A 16,302-nucleotide genomic window follows, 5' to 3' on the forward strand; every position below is an offset into this window, starting at 1 on the left:
GGGGGCACATCTGGGAAAGGTTGAAGAGCAGCAGAACAAACTTGTCAGGAGACAGGGAGAGGATCGACTGATACTCAGGGGAAACCAGTGAGTGAACCCAAGCAGCACAAGGGCAGGGACAGAGAGGAAGTAAACCAAAGAAGAGGGATCCACTGAAAAGGAAGCCTGGGGGGGGGGGGGATCCAGAGACACGAGCCAAAGAACTTGGGGGGAGATGTCCCAGCTGGACCCAAGGCAGGTCTCTGCAAGAGGCCTAGACAGAGTCTATGAAGGGGGATCCCCTGATGGGGGAATCGGGCCCAAGTGCTCAGCTGATGTAGATGCGATGGAAGTCATTGGCACCGAAGGCTGCATTGCACTTGGGGCACTTCCGCTGGCGGGTGTCGTAGCGCGTCTTGACGCAGTCGAAGCAGAAGACATGGAAGCATTTGGTGAGGACGGCATCCTTCTTGCGTGTGTTGCAGCAGGGACAGGTCAGCTTGGCCTGGGCATACAGATAGAGGGTGAAGTGGGAACCAGAGCTTGCCTCCCTGTTGCTGCCCCCGCCCCCCATGGGGCTTTCCCTGGCTTGCAAACCACAGTTTGCTTCTCCCTCCTCTTACCTTGTACTCCTTGATCTCCTCCTGCAGTATTTCATCAGCATCTGCGTACACCTCCACCTTGCGCTGCTTTTCCAGCTTGCGCCGTAGGCGAGAGATGTCCTCCTGCAAAAGGAGTAAGAGAAAGTAGACCAAGGCACAGGAAAACAATTTCAGCATATTCAGATTATTTATTTATTGCAACCATGGGGGTTAGTGCCTTGCTTTACAAATATTTACATCTATATAGATTCTGGAAGTCCCATCATCATGTGGCAAAGCAGGGCCTTTCTTCTCTTAGTACCTGAGCTCTTTTGAGGTTGAAAGACTCCTTCTCCTTGGCTGCCCGGTTCTCAGCCATAAAGGTCTGGATCTCCTTTAGTTTACACTGCACATGTTCCAGCTGCACCTTCAGGTCTTCTGCCAGTTGGGCAGCCTCTACCGCCTGCAAGGAGGGAGAAACAGACACCTTGACCTGTCTTCTCAGCAGTATCCAGGTCAGCCAAAACAAGCATCAGCACCAGCAACGCAGTGCCCTGTCTGAGAATCTGATTTCTAGGGCTGTGCAAAATACCACAACCACATTATGTAAGCATGAAAACTGGTGTTGGGTACAGAAATCACTCCCTCAGGAATCTTTTAAGCAAGTTTCTGGCCTGTCTCACCATAAATATGAACTTTTAAATGAGGAAGAAATGCCTGGAAGCCTTCAGAAGAGGTGGCAGGAGAGATGATGCAGGTTCCCCAGGGCTCAAGAATGAGGTTTCAGTGGCTGCCATAGCCTGTCCCCCTTTCCCTGTGACTAACCAAAGCAGAATTATGTAAAGGGGATGCAGATGTGCTAATTTTTCATCAGGTATATGGACTAAAGAATTCAAAACTGGTGAAAGATTTCTGTTCTTTAAGCACAAGCACCAATGGTCATTGTTGGTTTCCACCTCCACCTTATTTTCTCATCTCATTTTTTCATCCACCTCACCTTCCTCTTGTTCAGCTCCAGGGCCTGGCTGCGCAAAGTCAGCTCTTTCTCCACTGTGCCCAGATTCCCCTGCAGGACACGTTCCTTCTCCTCCAGTTTCTGTACCACCAAAAGCTGGGTGTCCACCTAAACAAGGAAAGCAATGGCTCCTGCTTCAACATGCATACGAGGAGTGCCGCTTGCCCATTTCCTCCTGCACCTGTGTCACACCCATCTTTCGCTCGTCAGAAGGTCGGCAGCCCAGCAAAGAAGAAGAGGAGAACTTTCTTACCTGAGACTTGAGAGCCAGCACCTGTTCAGCCAGCTCATCCTTCTCCTCCCGCAGCAGTTTGTGGATCTGGTTGGACTTGATGCGCTCAGACATCAGCTTGAAGTTGGCATCATCCTTCTCGCGTAGCTGCTGGTTCAGCCGCATGTTCTGCTCCTGCATGTCCTCAAAAGCCTGGCCTGTCACATCCATTTCAGACAGAAGAGCCTCCTCCTCCTGCCCCACAGACGAAATAAGCAGTGGGAGGAATGAGAAGGCGCTAGTCCTTTCCCCTAATCTTACTGCTACGCGTATGGTTACATACAGAGACAAGGACAACAAGGCCTCATTTCTTTGGTTAGGAACAGGCTTGCCTCCTCCGTGTAGGGACTACAACCACTCACGGGGAAGTGCGGAAGAGACCAGTCATCAGAGATGAAGCCCAGTGCTCTGAACTTGGGGCAAATACTTGCCACAGAAGCCTTTGCCTCTTGCAAGATTCCCGCACTAACCTGCATAATGGGCTACCTTGCAAATAATTATCCAAAATAAAAAGTGATAGGCCTTCCACCTTTTGCTCATAAATTGCTAATACTCTCCTAAATGATGCTTTTCATAAAGACACAACAAATAGTACTACCCGTTGGACCTTTTTGCTGTGAGCCGTCCAGAGACAAAAGTGATTGGATGGGCTAGAAATATCCTGAATGAATGAGTCAGTAACTTTTGCCTGACCCTTCCACTGACCCAGCAGCCCGCTATGGGAAAGTTGCAAGTTCCCCAGCTGAGCACAGGAAAGAAATAACCAGATGAATACAGAGGCAGAAACGGGGGAACAGGCATGTCCATCTGGTGGCCAGCCTGGGCCTGTGAATCCAATCCCCTGCCATGGAGTACATAGTTAAAATATACTGCGTTTTGTAATCCTGGCCCTTTGGAATGGGACCCAACAGCTTCTCCAAATGCGGCCCTTGGAGTGAAAGAGATTCCTCACCCCTTGGCCACCAGCTACTGAATGGCTGGAGCGAGCGCCAGTTTCTAGGCTCCCCGTCTCAGGACACCAGCTGACACCTGCTTGTGCACCTCCCATGAAGAACTACCTGCTTGGTTGCAGCCAGCTTTTTCTGCAAGTGCTCAATTTGCTCCTCGGCCAACTTGATCTTACGCAAAGCATCTTCATCTGCCATTTTCTTGCTCTCCTTCTTCTCCTTCTCCTCCAGCTCACGGATCCTCACCCGCAGCTCCTCCACCTGCCCAGTGGAATGAAGTCAAAGAGAAGAGGACTGACTCCTTATCCTCAGCCCCCAATCTGGAACAAGACAACTTGCAAATGCCTGAAGGCGAGGAACAGTTAAACTATGGAATTTGTTCCAACAAGATGTAGTGATGGCCATCAACTTGCACGCCTTCAAAAAAGGGACTAGAAAATTCATGAAGGCGGCGGCTAGCAATACATCCTAGCCCTGATGACTACATGTCCCCCTGGTGTGCCTACACACACCAGTCGTTGATGAACACCTGGTGCTAACACGGCCCTCTTTTAAGCACCAGGATTAGACCTCCCCCACCGAGTTCCGCCCTGCAGCTCAACGCAGGCCATTGCCAGTAGGTCGCTTCATGCCTGGTGTCAGTTATGCTTCCATGCGGTTTGTTAATTATTTTTTTAAAAACATAGTTTTCCTCTATTCTCAGACATTTGCTAACATATTAGGGGCTTCTTAATTCAGGCGCTTTGGGGATTGTGCTATTTCAATGATAATTTTGAGTTGCTTTAAATATCTGTATGCTCTCTCTTTTGTTGCAAAATACCTTGAGGCTTTTTTTCTGAGCAAGGCACCTATTAAATTGAATACTGCTACCACTGAAACCTCCCCCACCCCCACAAGTGGAAGGGCATTATTGCCCTCATGACGTATTTGTGGGCTCCCCATAAGGCCTCTGGTTGACGAGTGCGAGAAAGAGGGTGTGGGACTAGATGGGCCTTCAATCTGACCCAGAAGGCCTACTCTTACTTTCAAACGCTCCCAGGGTTTTCCATTTGCCATTCTTCTCAGCCAAACCTCCATTTTCAGGGCGTTAATCTATGCCATGTGAGGGATGGCAATGGCCCTTGGCAGGACCACTTCTGCCTTCCCTCCAGACGTACTCTCTCACTTGGACCCAGGGCTAATGCCCCGTACGGCTGCACTGTGGCATACTAAACCACAGCACGTTCTGGCTGCACAAGTGCTTTTCCACAATGAGGAATCTGGAATGATGCTGGAAGGGGAGCAGGTGCGCAACACGGGCCCAACCACCTCACCTCTGCCTTGGTTTTCTTCTCAGCGGCCATCAGCTGAACTTTGTCCCGCTGCTCCTTGGGGGCTGACTTGTACATGTCTAAGAGAAGCTTCATTTCCTTCTGGCTCTCCTGAGCTTTTCTGAGAAAGAAAACACGTTCAGATGATACTCACAGTCCAGGGGGCCAAGAATCCCCCTCTCAAAGTTCCTCATTTCTTTCCCCAACTACCTCTCTCCTCATCCCTCCGCTGCTGCCTCCTGCCACGCTCTCCTCCAACCTCCAATGTCCTGAGTAGCAGGCATTCAGGGATGTTGGGAATGGACAACTGGCAAGCACTGGCTGGCCAACTCAGCTTGAGAGACACAATTTACTTAGACACAACAGCAAGAAATACTGCTGCTTTTGGAGACTTGTGGAAGCTGTGAGTGTAAAAAGGAGTCTCAAACTGTTTTATATCAATGAACATCTCATTATTGAGATCAATACTAGAAAGGAAGGGTTGAAGGACACTGGAGATTCATTTGCTGTGACCCTTCTCTTCCTTTCCTATATGCTCAAAAACCGTGACAGAGGGCTCACCGTCAAAGCATGACGTCTGACGCTCTCCCTGCTTTCCAAGGAGCTCCACCATCTTCAACCCACCCGCCCCCAGCCCTCCAGGACTCTCACTTGAGATCAGTTCTCAGTTGTTTGAGCAGATCCGAATCTTTCTTCTTGGCATCCTCACAGCCTCCACTGCTGCCGCCCCCCTTCTGTTTCTCCCGATCCCGTGAGGAAGAGGACGATGCGGAAGATGAGGACGAGCAGGTCTCCTTGTCCCGGTCCCGCGACCTCTCACGATCCCCTCCCCGCTCTGTCCCCCGCCCCTTGGACCGCTCAGGCTCCTTGGCTCGAGGGGGTGGGGGCGGCTGCGGCGTGGGGGGCTGGGGGGCAGGCAGCTCCTCTTCCTCCTTCTTCATGCCCTCGTGCAGCCCGAGTGGCTGGGGTGCCGCCACTGCTGCCTCCTCCTTGGGCTCCTTCTTCACCTGCGCCTCCCTGGGCTCTTTCTTCACCTCGGAGGGGGCTGCTCCGTCCTCCTCCTTCACGGCGGCTCCCGCAGGGGCCCCGAGCAGAGCTGCCGGCTCCTCGCTCCCTGGCGTGGTGGGTGTGGCCACCAAGCCAGAGGGAAAGCCGCTCTGCTGCATCCGCACCTGAGGAAAGGACAACGGAGGACTGTGCACCACCGGGCGAGAGGTGGTTTCCCATCCGAGCACATGCGATGGCGTGCTGAAACCTCCAGTGTCCCAGCTTGGGACTCCCACCAGCTCTAGCTAGCACAGCCCATGGGAGTTGCAGGCCACGAGTTGTCCACCCCACCCCCGGCGAAAGATTTCCTCATACCGTGGCAACGACGCCGAGTTCTAGGAGGACTGGGGGAAGCAAATCTACATATGTTTACAGTGTGCAGTCTTGGAGAGGGGGCTGTGAAGGACCAGAAAAAGTTTGGGACTCAGGGCAGTAAAACCACGTGAGATAGCCAAGCATGAGGGTACATCACGCTGCCCCAATCCCGTGTCTGCAGGACCGGCTGCGTTTTTAAGCAGAGCCCTGAGAGCTATAGACCAGGAATAAAATGAACTGCACGGGGACTGGCTGTATACCCACAAACCGCCCTACAGAGCCCACAGCTTCTGTCACCTAAGCCAAAGAAGCTAACGCACAGTTCCAAGGCCACAGCGGCGGGGAGAGGCACGGCTGCCCCCATCCCAGCGACCTCCAAGCCTCTTGAAAAAGGATGCCTCCGCGGTTCCCTGCCACAGGCCCACCTTGTTGATCTCTGCCTGCACCTCCCGGAGCTTGCGCTTGTAGCGCTGCACGTCGCCCTTCAGCTGATGGTTGTGGTTCTGGAGGCTGCTGATCAGGTGGCGCATCTCCCGGTTGATGGGGCCTCGAGTTTAAAATTGGGGGGAGAGAGGAGAGAGGGGGTCATTTAGCGGAACAGCTGCCTCTTGACACGCAGCAGAACTGATTTACAGTGGAGGTAACAAACCTCTTTCAGCCTCAGGGATGGATACAATTTGGGAGATGCTCAGAGGGCTGCACTCTAGTATACAGGGCTGAAAACAAGTAAGGGCAGAGCCAAGGAGGAGGAGAAAAGGGCCAAAGTGCTAGCAAAAGCAGCCAATTCCAGGGTAAAGCTCTTTTTGCCAGTAACTAAGTCCCAGCAGGTTTCGGGAGGAGGGGGAAAGCTGCAAAAGCCAGGAAACCATCAAATCCCTGGCAGCTGGCAGGAAAGGGCAGGTTCTTTGGAGCCTGAGACTCCAGACAGGATGCATTTAGCTCCAAGGCCTGAGGATGACACCCTTATTAACAGGCACCAACATATGGCAAGAAGGGATCAACCAAGAGTGTGAAAGTGGCCACACCTGCCTTGGGCAGAATAACCATGGGAGGAATCTCACATGCTGAGCCTAGGGGTGTGGCACCTCCTAGGCAACCAATGTGGTTCGCCTCTTATTTGAGAGCTCTTCTATGGCAGGCAAGCCACTCACATCAAAGGGCCCAGAAGAGGACCAAGGCCCAACAAGCTCGGCACAACATAGTTATGGGCCCCAAACCCCACTCTCCCAGGGTTGCCCCACAAACCTGCCGTGGGGAGAGGATCACGCCTCACCTGCTTGCTCATTGGCAGCCAGGTTCTGCTCGAACTCGATGCGCAGCATTTCATACTCCTTGCGCACCTGCGCCAGCGTGTCCTCCAGCTGGATCACCTCTGTCCGCAACTTCTTCTGCAGGTTCAGCTCGTCGCTCTGGTGCCAGGGAGAGGCAATGGGGTCAGCCACACAGAGCCGAAGTGCAGGCCCCAGCACCTCCCCCCGGCAGAGCGTCTCCATCCAACCAGGCAGGGCCATGCCAACATTTTAACTGCGTGGGCAGCATGGTTCTTTGTCAAGCCAGCATCACAGAGGGGCGGTGTGCAGACAAGGAAGTGTGGCCACCTCGGCTGGAAGCGACCAGAGTTTCAATCCCAGCACAGCTGCAGGAGACTAGATTGGGAGGGCGCTTCAGCCTTCTCCTTGGAGACCAGGAGTCTACCTTCACCTCTCACACTCTGCCTCACAGGAGCATGAGAAGCCGCCCTTATATTAGGTTCAGGCCATGAATTTAGAAACATAGAAACACAGAAACAGAGCGAGTCAGAAGGGACCTCCCGGGCCATCTAGTCTGACCCCTGGCTCCAGCCCGCTTCATTCATGACATGCCCACCATGTGCACGTCCAGACCTAACTGGCAGGGTCTGTTCCAGGCTTCACGCAGGGCTCTTTCCTAGTGCTACCTGGAGATACTGGGGAATTGGACCGAGACCCTCCACGTGCCCGACAGGTGTTCTGGCACGCTGAACTACCTCACCTCCATGTGTTCGATGTGGCGCAGGTGGCTGTTCTTGGTAGTGAGTAGCAGGGCCCTGGCCTCATCCAGCTGCGTTTTCACCTGCAGGCTCTCATTGTACAGCAGCGAGAACTGGGACTGCAGCACTTTGAACTCCAGCGTCTCTTTCACGGCCTCCTCAGGTAAGCTCCGCAGGGCCACCTACAGAGCAGAGACCCACACACCAGGGAAGAGGGCCAAGCTGGGCCCAGCTGCACAGAAACCCCTGCAACAAACACCCTCCAACACCTTCTCTGGGGAGCTGCTTTGGTGGGGCTTTCTGACTGGTACGCAATAAGCTACGACAGCGAAACAGACCAGAGCCTGGTCAACGCGGCAGCATACAGGCGGGATCCAACTAAAGATCCATCTAGTCCGGCATTCTGCCCACACGGTGGCCAACCGGCTGCCCAGAGGAAACCCACGAGCAGGACTTTGGTGCAACTGCCCAGTCTCGCTCGTGTTCCGCCGTCCCCGACACAGTGCATGCCTCCTCGGGTACGGCCACCGGCATCAGGACCAGCAGCCATTCACAGCCTTCTGCTCCATGCGTTTGCTCAATCCCCTTTACAAAAATATCCAAACTGGAGGCCACCACACCTTCCTATGGTAGCGCATACCCTTAAGGGTGCACTGTGTAAACGAGCCTCTTCCTCTGTTCTAAATCTCCCACCAGCTTCAGATAACTCCTTCATATCAAACCAACCTGAGATGGGAGCCTTAACAGCAGATTTTTAGGAGTCAAAGTGTGCCATGCATCACAGATGAGAAATTCAGGGTAGGCTACACTGGCTTAGGCCTCCCCATTTCAGTGCTGAAATGGGGAGAACATACCCAATTCCTTCCTTCCAGGGCACCACGGACACAGTGGAGCAGCAGTCCTGGCAGAGGCACATGGCTGGGAGGGAGGGAGGGAGGGGCTTCACCCTGCTGGACCACTCAAACATTCACCAGCACTCTCAAGAAGCCCTCGCTTTGCGGGTGCGAGGAGCAGCTCTACCACAGCAAGGTCTACAGACCTTTCTTAAGGAAAAAAACAGAACCAAGACAAAAACAACACTATGAAGTGTCAATCCTGGCACGCTCTGGGCCCACACATCTGGAGGGCAGATCCACTGGCAGGCCAAGAACTGCAGAGAACCGCGCGTTGCCCAGCCCTGCTCCAAGATGCTCCTGCACCACCTGAACACCACACTCCACCTTCTGAGGGTAACCTGCCCGGAGCCGAAGGCAGCCGTGAGCAGGGCCCCCTCCTTCTCTCGCCACAATGCTCTCTGGCTGTCCTCCTGACTACCCATAAAGAGGCGGCTGGGCCACAAGGAGATCGACTGCCAAATGCTGTTTATTCAAGGAGACGCCACACATTCTCATTTTCTTCTCCTGCTTGGCTTCCAGGCTGACTAGAACGAAGCCTCCTCCTGACCTGCCATGAAAAGCCAGCAGGCTGCCAAGGACCGGAGCAGTGCAGGAGCCTGGGGTGAAGGGCACGCTGCTCCAACCCCTCCTCCAGGGCAGGCCCGTCCCTACCTTCAGCTTCTCATTGGTCCTGACTGCCTGCTGCATTTCTTGCTGCAGCTTCTCCAGTTCTGCCATGCGGCTGTTAGCAAGTTCCTGGTTCTCTTCCAGCTCTGCATTCAGCATCTCAAACTGCAAGCACAAAGCAAGTCAGAGACCCAAGACTCCCAGATTCCAGTGATGCAAACTTCACCTTCCTGCCATTTTGCTCCTGCTTACCTTCTGCATGCTAAGTGTGATCTGCCCACCTTGGAAGCCGCCAGAACTGCCTGACGCATAGTACCCAGAGTTTAGCTGCCAAAGAAGCAGAGGCACACAGTCAAGACCTTATAAATACAAGTATTTCTACACAGGCTGCGATCTGCGAATCTTGCCAGTCTTGGGGTCTTAATAAAAGGCGAAATGAAGGCAAGTGTTATAAAAGTATTCAGAATTACAGAAATACCCTTTGATATGATGTGGGAAGGTGAGATGAGAACCTGTCATGGGAGGTCTCCGCCCCCATTGACCTAACACTCAAAAGAGCCCAAGCCAATTTATGAAACAACCCCCCGGATCCCTACACCTACCAAGGCAGAGGAACTGGCTCTACGCAGTCAGAGCCACAATTAAGAAGGCCCTACTCTGCGCAACATCTAAGGAAAGGGAAACTTTGCAAGGCTTCTTCTCCACAACGTGAGGGGCATCTCAAGCTGAAGATTCCTCCCCTGGCCGCCTATAAGGCTTGGCTGGTCTTTCTCCATCCAGCAAATGACTCGGTTAAGGTGCTTGGTCAGCATGGAGTTGCTTTACTGTGGGGGCAGCAGGGTGACTTGAGGACAGGCTCATGTTCTGGACTATGGCTTCCACTGTCCCTTCCCTATGAGCTCTGCTGGTTGGGGCTGATGGGAGCCACAGGGCAAAGCACCAGGGTGGGTGCGAGTAACAGCCCCTTTTCCACAAAATGGTCCTTTGAATTCTGCAGCTACCTTCTCCAAGGGCAGAGACGCATCGACCCAGGCAGGGTCCACAATACTTCCTGAGCGTCTGCCACCCAACACAGTTCGGGTGCAAGTTCACAAGGGGACCACTCGACTGAGGTGGGCGCCCCCCTGCCTTCCTTACTAGTACTACTTTATTACACCTTTCTTTGGCAAAGAAGCCAAGGCAGCTTATATAATTGGCCATCTCTCCAGTTTATTCATACAACAACCCTGTGAGGTAGGCTAGGTTGAAAGTCAGTAACGGGCGGTCACCCAGGGATCTTCATGGCTAGGTGGGATTGGAACCCAGGTTTCTTGAGACCCGGTCAAAAACTCAAGCACCCACGTCCTGCATGCTATCTCAGCCCATTCCCTTTTGCCCACTGGTTCCATGCATTAAATGGCTGGCGTGTCTCACTGCCTTCTCTCTTCCCTAGAGAGACGCAAGAGGCCTTTGGACAGCACCAGCCATGGGGGAAGGAGAGGAGGGCACCCCATGGTCCTCACTCGCCTGCTCCAGGGCTTCGGCCAGGTGCTTGTTCAGCTTCTGCTCTCGCTTGCGCAGCTTCTCGATATCCCACTGCAGGTCTTCAATGGTGGTCTCCATCTCCAGCACTTTGGTCTCTGAGGAGGTCACCTTGTCCTGCAGCTCTGTGTACTGAGCAGGCCACAGGTAAAAAAGAGGATGGGGCAAGCTTCAGGGGAGCTTTTTCACCCTCCCACTAAGCCAGAAATGCTGCCAGAAACATACCTCCAGGGAGATCTTGTGATGCTTCTCCTGCAACTGGGTGGTTAAGTCCTGTAGATGCCGGTTCTCCCTCGTCAGCTCTTTGGTGAGTGCCTTCACTGCATCTTCCAGCTGGTCGAATTCCACTGTGGGGAAAACAAGTTCCCTCTGAAACTGGAGTTGCTCAACTTCCATTTCCCTCTCCTAGAGGCTGACACCCAATAGATATCCTTGAGAGCCTGCATTTTTATGGAACATGCTTGCTATGAACCACAATGCCAAATGTCAGTGTACTCCAGATGCAAGAGTGATAGCCCTGGATCTGGATTCAAAGCTCCCTCAGAGTCTGATTCACTCTGTCTCACCTTTCATCTGGGGACTTCACTGTGAAAGGAAGTTAGCAGTTACCTACCTTACACAATGACTGTAAAGCCAAGCAGGAAAAGCATTGAAGATTGCAAATAAATGTTAAATAATCAGTAAAGTATATAGATGCCACAGATAATGATGCATCAAATACATTTTGATCCAGTTTTGCATACTAAGTTGACTTTATGGCAAAATCCAGACTTTAAACATTCGTAAGCAAAAGGGTTTGGGATGGACATTGATTTTTTTATTTGGGTCAATGTTTGAGGACAATGTGGAGGTTCTACCCTTTTCAGATTTCCATGCCAAATGTGATTTGTCCACTCTGGCTAAATAGCACTACCTGGAATTGCAACACTCGTTAGAATCAAAGTTTGGCCCTGCAACTGTTTCAGCTTCAGTTTCCTCTGCTATCGGAAATAGTTGTTTAGATTGCTCAGTTATACAGACCCAAGATCCACAGTTACAAAATTGTATTATTGATGAATAAATATGATACACAAGGTCTGAAGCTGAAATGGAATAGGAAAGCAGAATGTCCTATTCATTCTAAGCAGTGGATTATCACTTTAGTATTTATATGTCAAGTTGCAATGAAACTAAAGTTACAACTTATTCCACAGAAACTTTTGTGTTTATTTGATGGCATAAAATCTCCTTAATACATTTGCCTAAGTCTGCTACCTGCTGATAATGCTGCCGATACTTAATCATATATTGGCTAGTAGGGTGGCAATGAAATCAAATAAAGTATTTTGGCAATATGCAGTAGTTGCCCCTTATGGAGAGAAAGTTACACTATGAATAAATTTTGCATGGGAACACTTTTATATTTGCCACTTCATGCCTTCTTAACTTTTTAGAAGCAAATAGATAATTTAACACATGGTCAGTGCTAATGGATTTTCTGCACCCTTCTCACAGATACAAAAATGATATTACAATACTGGAGAGATAAAACCTCATCTCCTATAATATAATCGACTGAGGACCAAACAATGCTTTCAACTTTCGAACAGGTGGTGCACAGACAACACTCCTGAATGAGTTATGGTGTAGGAATCTGTCTCTTGTGTGAATTATCTTTCCCCTTCAGACACAAGAATTCTGGATCTCAGGCTCTTTTCCCAGTGATGTCTGAGGCGCTCCCTTGATGACTCTGACACAAAGGACGGTGATGCACAATCAACCCCCCCCAACCTGACGTGGAGCTTGGGCTCACCATGGGCATGGATCTTCTGGCAGAGTTCCTCAGTGCGCCGGTGGATCTTGTCAGAAACTTCCACGATGCGGGAGACAGCAGCTTTAGAGAACTCCATGCGCTCCTGAAGCTGCAGTTCAATTTCTTCGCTGCTGCTGCTGGCCAAGGTGGCCAGGAAGGAAAGGGCCGTCTCGTTCAGCACCAGGCCCCCAGCCTTCCAGGGCGCAGGGGGAGTGATGGGGGAGAGTACTGCCTCTGAGGAGACCAGAGGAAAGCAGGGTCAGTCTTGGCTCGGAGGATGGGGTGCCCCATCCCATCCCCCATGTGCCCCATAGACACAGAAAGCAGGGCTCACCTCTCCTCTCAGATCCCTCTGGTCCAAGAAGAGACCCCTCTAACTCCGCTCCTGCAAGCTCCAGTTTGGGCTCCTCCAAAGACTGCCCACAATCTCCATCGTAACGTCTCAGTAGCACTTGCACCGTTTCATCCAGCTGTAGAAATGAGGAGGAGGGGAGGAAAAAGGACTTTAAGAGTTGAGGAAGGAGTAAAGGGAGAGCATGTTTGGAACAACACAGGCAACGCTAGGCATTTGCCCCGAACGGTACGATTTCTGGAGATACAGAATGAACTGCACCAATAAAATCAACTCAGATTATGCTTGTCATGAATTGAGAATAAGGAGCAGATGCTCCCTGGGACCGCAAAATCCTGCTTCGGTTTCTGCTTCTTTCTAAACATTGCACCGGATGCGGGACTGAGCTTCAGCTTTGCAAATGCAAGCCTGAGATGAGGATCTTAAGGGGGAAATCAGCTGAGAGGACTGGGCCCCAACCTGCTTCCAGTAGCGATTGACAATCAAGAGGGTAGCATCGTCAGTGGCCTGTCTCTTCTCCAGCTTCTCGATGCGTTCGCGCAGCTCATCCTCAAAAGCCTGCCGCTGCTCCAGGCGCTCTGCTAGCTTCTTGTTCTTGAACTGCAGCACCTTGAGGTCCATCTCCTCCTACAGCAAGAAGCCCCCCACCCCAGTCATCCATGAAAATTGTATCCACAGTGAAAGTCTCTGCCGTTTCCAGCAGCTGTCCTAATGGACACATGAGAGGATGTTCCAAGAGCAACACCTGCCCTGCAAGCTGGTTAGCCCACCGAGAGCACTACTTTAACTTGCAGAGCAAGGCAGCAGGGTCTGGCTCATTTTCAGGGGTCTCAGGTGAAAACACCACAACAAAACAGATGGAAACGCTGGACTGGATTCAGGATTTGCACTCTGCAAGAGGAAAGGCTTTGCTCACACAAATTCCACCATGGGATTTTGCTGGATTCGCCCAACAATACAACTCTGATTCTCCAACCTGGTTCACAAGATCAAAACAGCCCACCCACAAGTTATTTACATTATGGTGTGATGCATGCCACTCAGAATGTTACATGTTCAACTCCCAATTACTTTGCGTTTGTCTCCAGGCAGCGCGGGTCTGTTGTTTAACTCTTGCATAACCCATGGTGGCTGCAATAACAACCCCTAATCAGGAAAAATTCTGCCTAGCTAGTACTGGCAAGCACTGTGGCTCAGTGTATTAAACAATCCATAATGGGCTGCGCTGATCATGTGAATCTGATCAGAGAGTTAAGAAATAAGCTGAGAAAGAAACACATGACAGGTATACAAAATTCTGCATAGCGTAAAGGAAGTGGGTAGGAAGGCATCCTTCTCCCTCTCTCATAATACTGGTACACAGAGCTGACTGGTGCAGGATTCAGGACAGATAAAAGGAAGTATTTCGCATAGCACATAGTTAAACTATGGAATTCACTTCTACAAGATAGAGTGATAGCAGCCAAATTGCATGGCTAGAAACGGGAAATGACTGGAGGAGGCGGCTAAGAATGGCTACTAGTCCTTCATTTACATTCTGCATTTCTTCCTTTTGCAAAGAACTCAAGGTAGCTCACAAAATACTCCTGTCCACTTATCCTCATAACAGCCCTATAAGGAAGGTTAGGATAAGGCAGTGACTGGCCCAAAGTCACCCAGTGGATTTCATGGCTGATTGAAGACTAAAACCTAGATCTCCTGAGTCCCAGTCCTGCACTCTTAACCACTACACATGGATCTCAACGAATCTGTAACTGACTGTGATGAGTTATAAATACCACGACAATCAGGCCAGTCAATATACCAACACATACTAGAAGCATTCCAAAATCATCTATTCCACAGACAAGCTCTAACACTGCAAAGAGATTAACAGAGTCTGATTCAGAAAGAGGCCATGCGTGCCGCCTCCTTACTGAAAGTAAGCAGAAAGTTTTGGGCATTTCTGGAAGTTTTGAACTTCAGCTCCCAGCATTCCTGACCACAGGACACATTGGCAGGGGCTTCTGGGAACTTCAATCCAAAGCAACTAGAAGATTTTACCTTCTGCCCACACCTGCAGTAAAAATTGGGCTTCTTTTGCAGAAGTCTGGAGCATATGTATTCACAAGAGATCACATTATTTCTTTTCAGAGTAGATAAAAATAGGTTGCTGCAGATCTTAATCCCACACCATCTTTACCCTGCTTTCTGACTCCAGGATCTCACCGTAGAAGAGATGCCGCCTAGCCGGATGGGCTCAATCAGGGTGGTGGTGGTCTTTTCCTCCCTGTTGGCTTTCTTCTCTGGGGGCCCTGAGCCCCCATCTCCAGCTGCCCGCTTGCTTCCAGGCCCTGACATGGTGACTCTGCGTGGTGGGTTAGAAGCACAGGAAACAGGCAGTCAGCCGAGGGGGCAGTTCTTCAGCTAGAAGGAAAAAAAGTGACAAAGATGGTTAGCAGACCAGCATTGCATCAACCTAATTGCAATCCTGTATCATTGCTAAGGCTGGGAATTGCTTACCTCACATCTGAGCAAAGTAGCAAAAAGAAAAGGAGCGTAAGGGAAAAGCTACAACATGTGGAAAGCAGTGCAGCAGCATGAGATACAGGCATGCAAAATATTAACAGAGATCACATATTTTGAGAACTTGAATAGGAATGAGGGTTGTGATCACAAATGCTAATATGCACATGTGTACCATATGCCTATTAAGAATGGCAGAACAGGTAGAAGTTCAACAGGTGTTTGTTGACATAAGGATGTAGCAATAAAGTGGCACCTGCCAAACTACTCCTGTCTGTCGCAGTACTGCCCAAGGAAGAGTAGATGCTCTGTTTGGAGGAGGGTGCTGACAAACAAATACGGAAGAGAAACTGCACCAGTCTGGAGAAACTGCAAGGCTTAGCAAGAAGGGAAATGTGGGCAGAGGAAGAACAGTTGAATATGCTCAAGGAAAGGAGTAGCACAGAACAGAAAATAGCAAAAGAAGAGAGAAGAAACAGAAGTGGCTAAAATGAAAACAGGCGATTAAAAAGGCAAGGAGGTAGCTAGGAGTGAACGCACTTGGTCTCTCTTCTTTAACCCAAGCCTCCCTTTGCACAACTTTGCTTCTTCCCTGCCTGAGATGACATATTTGATACATCTCCTAAAGAAATCATTTTAGAATTAATTTACTATTACCATCACAGAAAGGCAGTATCAGAAAATAGTACAAAAGGGATGCTCAGGGGGGAAACCTTAGTTTGGAAAAAATGCGAACAGGTAAGGCGAAAGACCTCAGTGAGGAGAAGAAATACAGAGATATGGGGGAAGAGGAATATATATAAAAGATACAGGAAAAAAAAGCCCCCAGCCTGCCTGGAGGGCAGGAGCCTCTCTCTCTCTCTCTCTCTCTCACCTGCCCCAGCGCCCCCTCCCCCCACAGCTGCGGATCCTTCGCACTCCCCCCCATGCGACGAGTAGAAACAGGAACGCCAACGCAACTTCTGCGCATGCTCCTACGTTACCACCCTTAAGGCCCAGCCCTCAGTTCAGAACCAAACGAAATTCTTCTCCCCGCCCCATGCGGGTGCGCATGCGCACTCAGACATCCTACCGTGAAAGCGAAGGGTAATTGGTTGAAAGTGATACACTGGGCAGGATTATTCTTCGTGAGAGGTTTGGGAGGGAGGGGAAAAAAA

General features: G+C 50.8%; 1 protein-coding gene across 1 annotated transcript; it reads right to left on the reverse strand.

The window, feature by feature from the left end:
* Window positions 1–181: 181 nt before the first annotated feature.
* RNF40 (ring finger protein 40) lies at window positions 182–16,052 on the reverse strand. Its single transcript, XM_044447985.1, has 20 exons — window positions 16,020–16,052; window positions 14,849–15,046; window positions 13,100–13,267; window positions 12,623–12,758; window positions 12,289–12,522; window positions 10,722–10,843; window positions 10,482–10,628; window positions 9,228–9,302; window positions 9,021–9,140; window positions 7,476–7,655; window positions 6,739–6,874; window positions 5,891–6,012; window positions 4,755–5,275; window positions 4,107–4,224; window positions 2,905–3,054; window positions 1,829–2,041; window positions 1,558–1,683; window positions 883–1,023; window positions 603–704; window positions 182–484 (listed from the first exon to the last, which is right to left on the reverse strand). Exons 2-20 carry the CDS (start codon window positions 14,978–14,980, stop codon window positions 308–310), a joined length of 3,120 nt encoding a protein of 1,039 aa, XP_044303920.1. The 5' UTR covers window positions 14,981–15,046; window positions 16,020–16,052; the 3' UTR covers window positions 182–307.
* Window positions 16,053–16,302: the final 250 nt, after the last annotated feature.

This window comes from Varanus komodoensis, unplaced genomic scaffold (assembly GCF_004798865.1).
Source record: "Varanus komodoensis strain SLA01 unplaced genomic scaffold, ASM479886v1 scaffold53, whole genome shotgun sequence".
In the NCBI taxonomy this organism is placed as follows: domain Eukaryota; kingdom Metazoa; phylum Chordata; class Lepidosauria; order Squamata; family Varanidae; genus Varanus; species Varanus komodoensis.

Excerpts from the sequence above, each read along its gene's own strand:
- RNF40 (XM_044447985.1), bottom strand. The coding sequence starts at position 14,980 with ATGTCAGGGCCTGGAAGCAAGCGGGCAGCTGGAGATGGGGGCTCAGGG. Across the intron at positions 7,656-9,020 it reads GGACCAATGAGAAGCTGAAG|GTGGCCCTGCGGAGCTTACC; the intron begins GTAGGGACGGGC and ends TCTGCTCTGTAG. Across the intron at positions 485-602 it reads AGGAGATCAAGGAGTACAAG|GCCAAGCTGACCTGTCCCTG; the intron begins GTAAGAGGAGGG and ends CTGTATGCCCAG.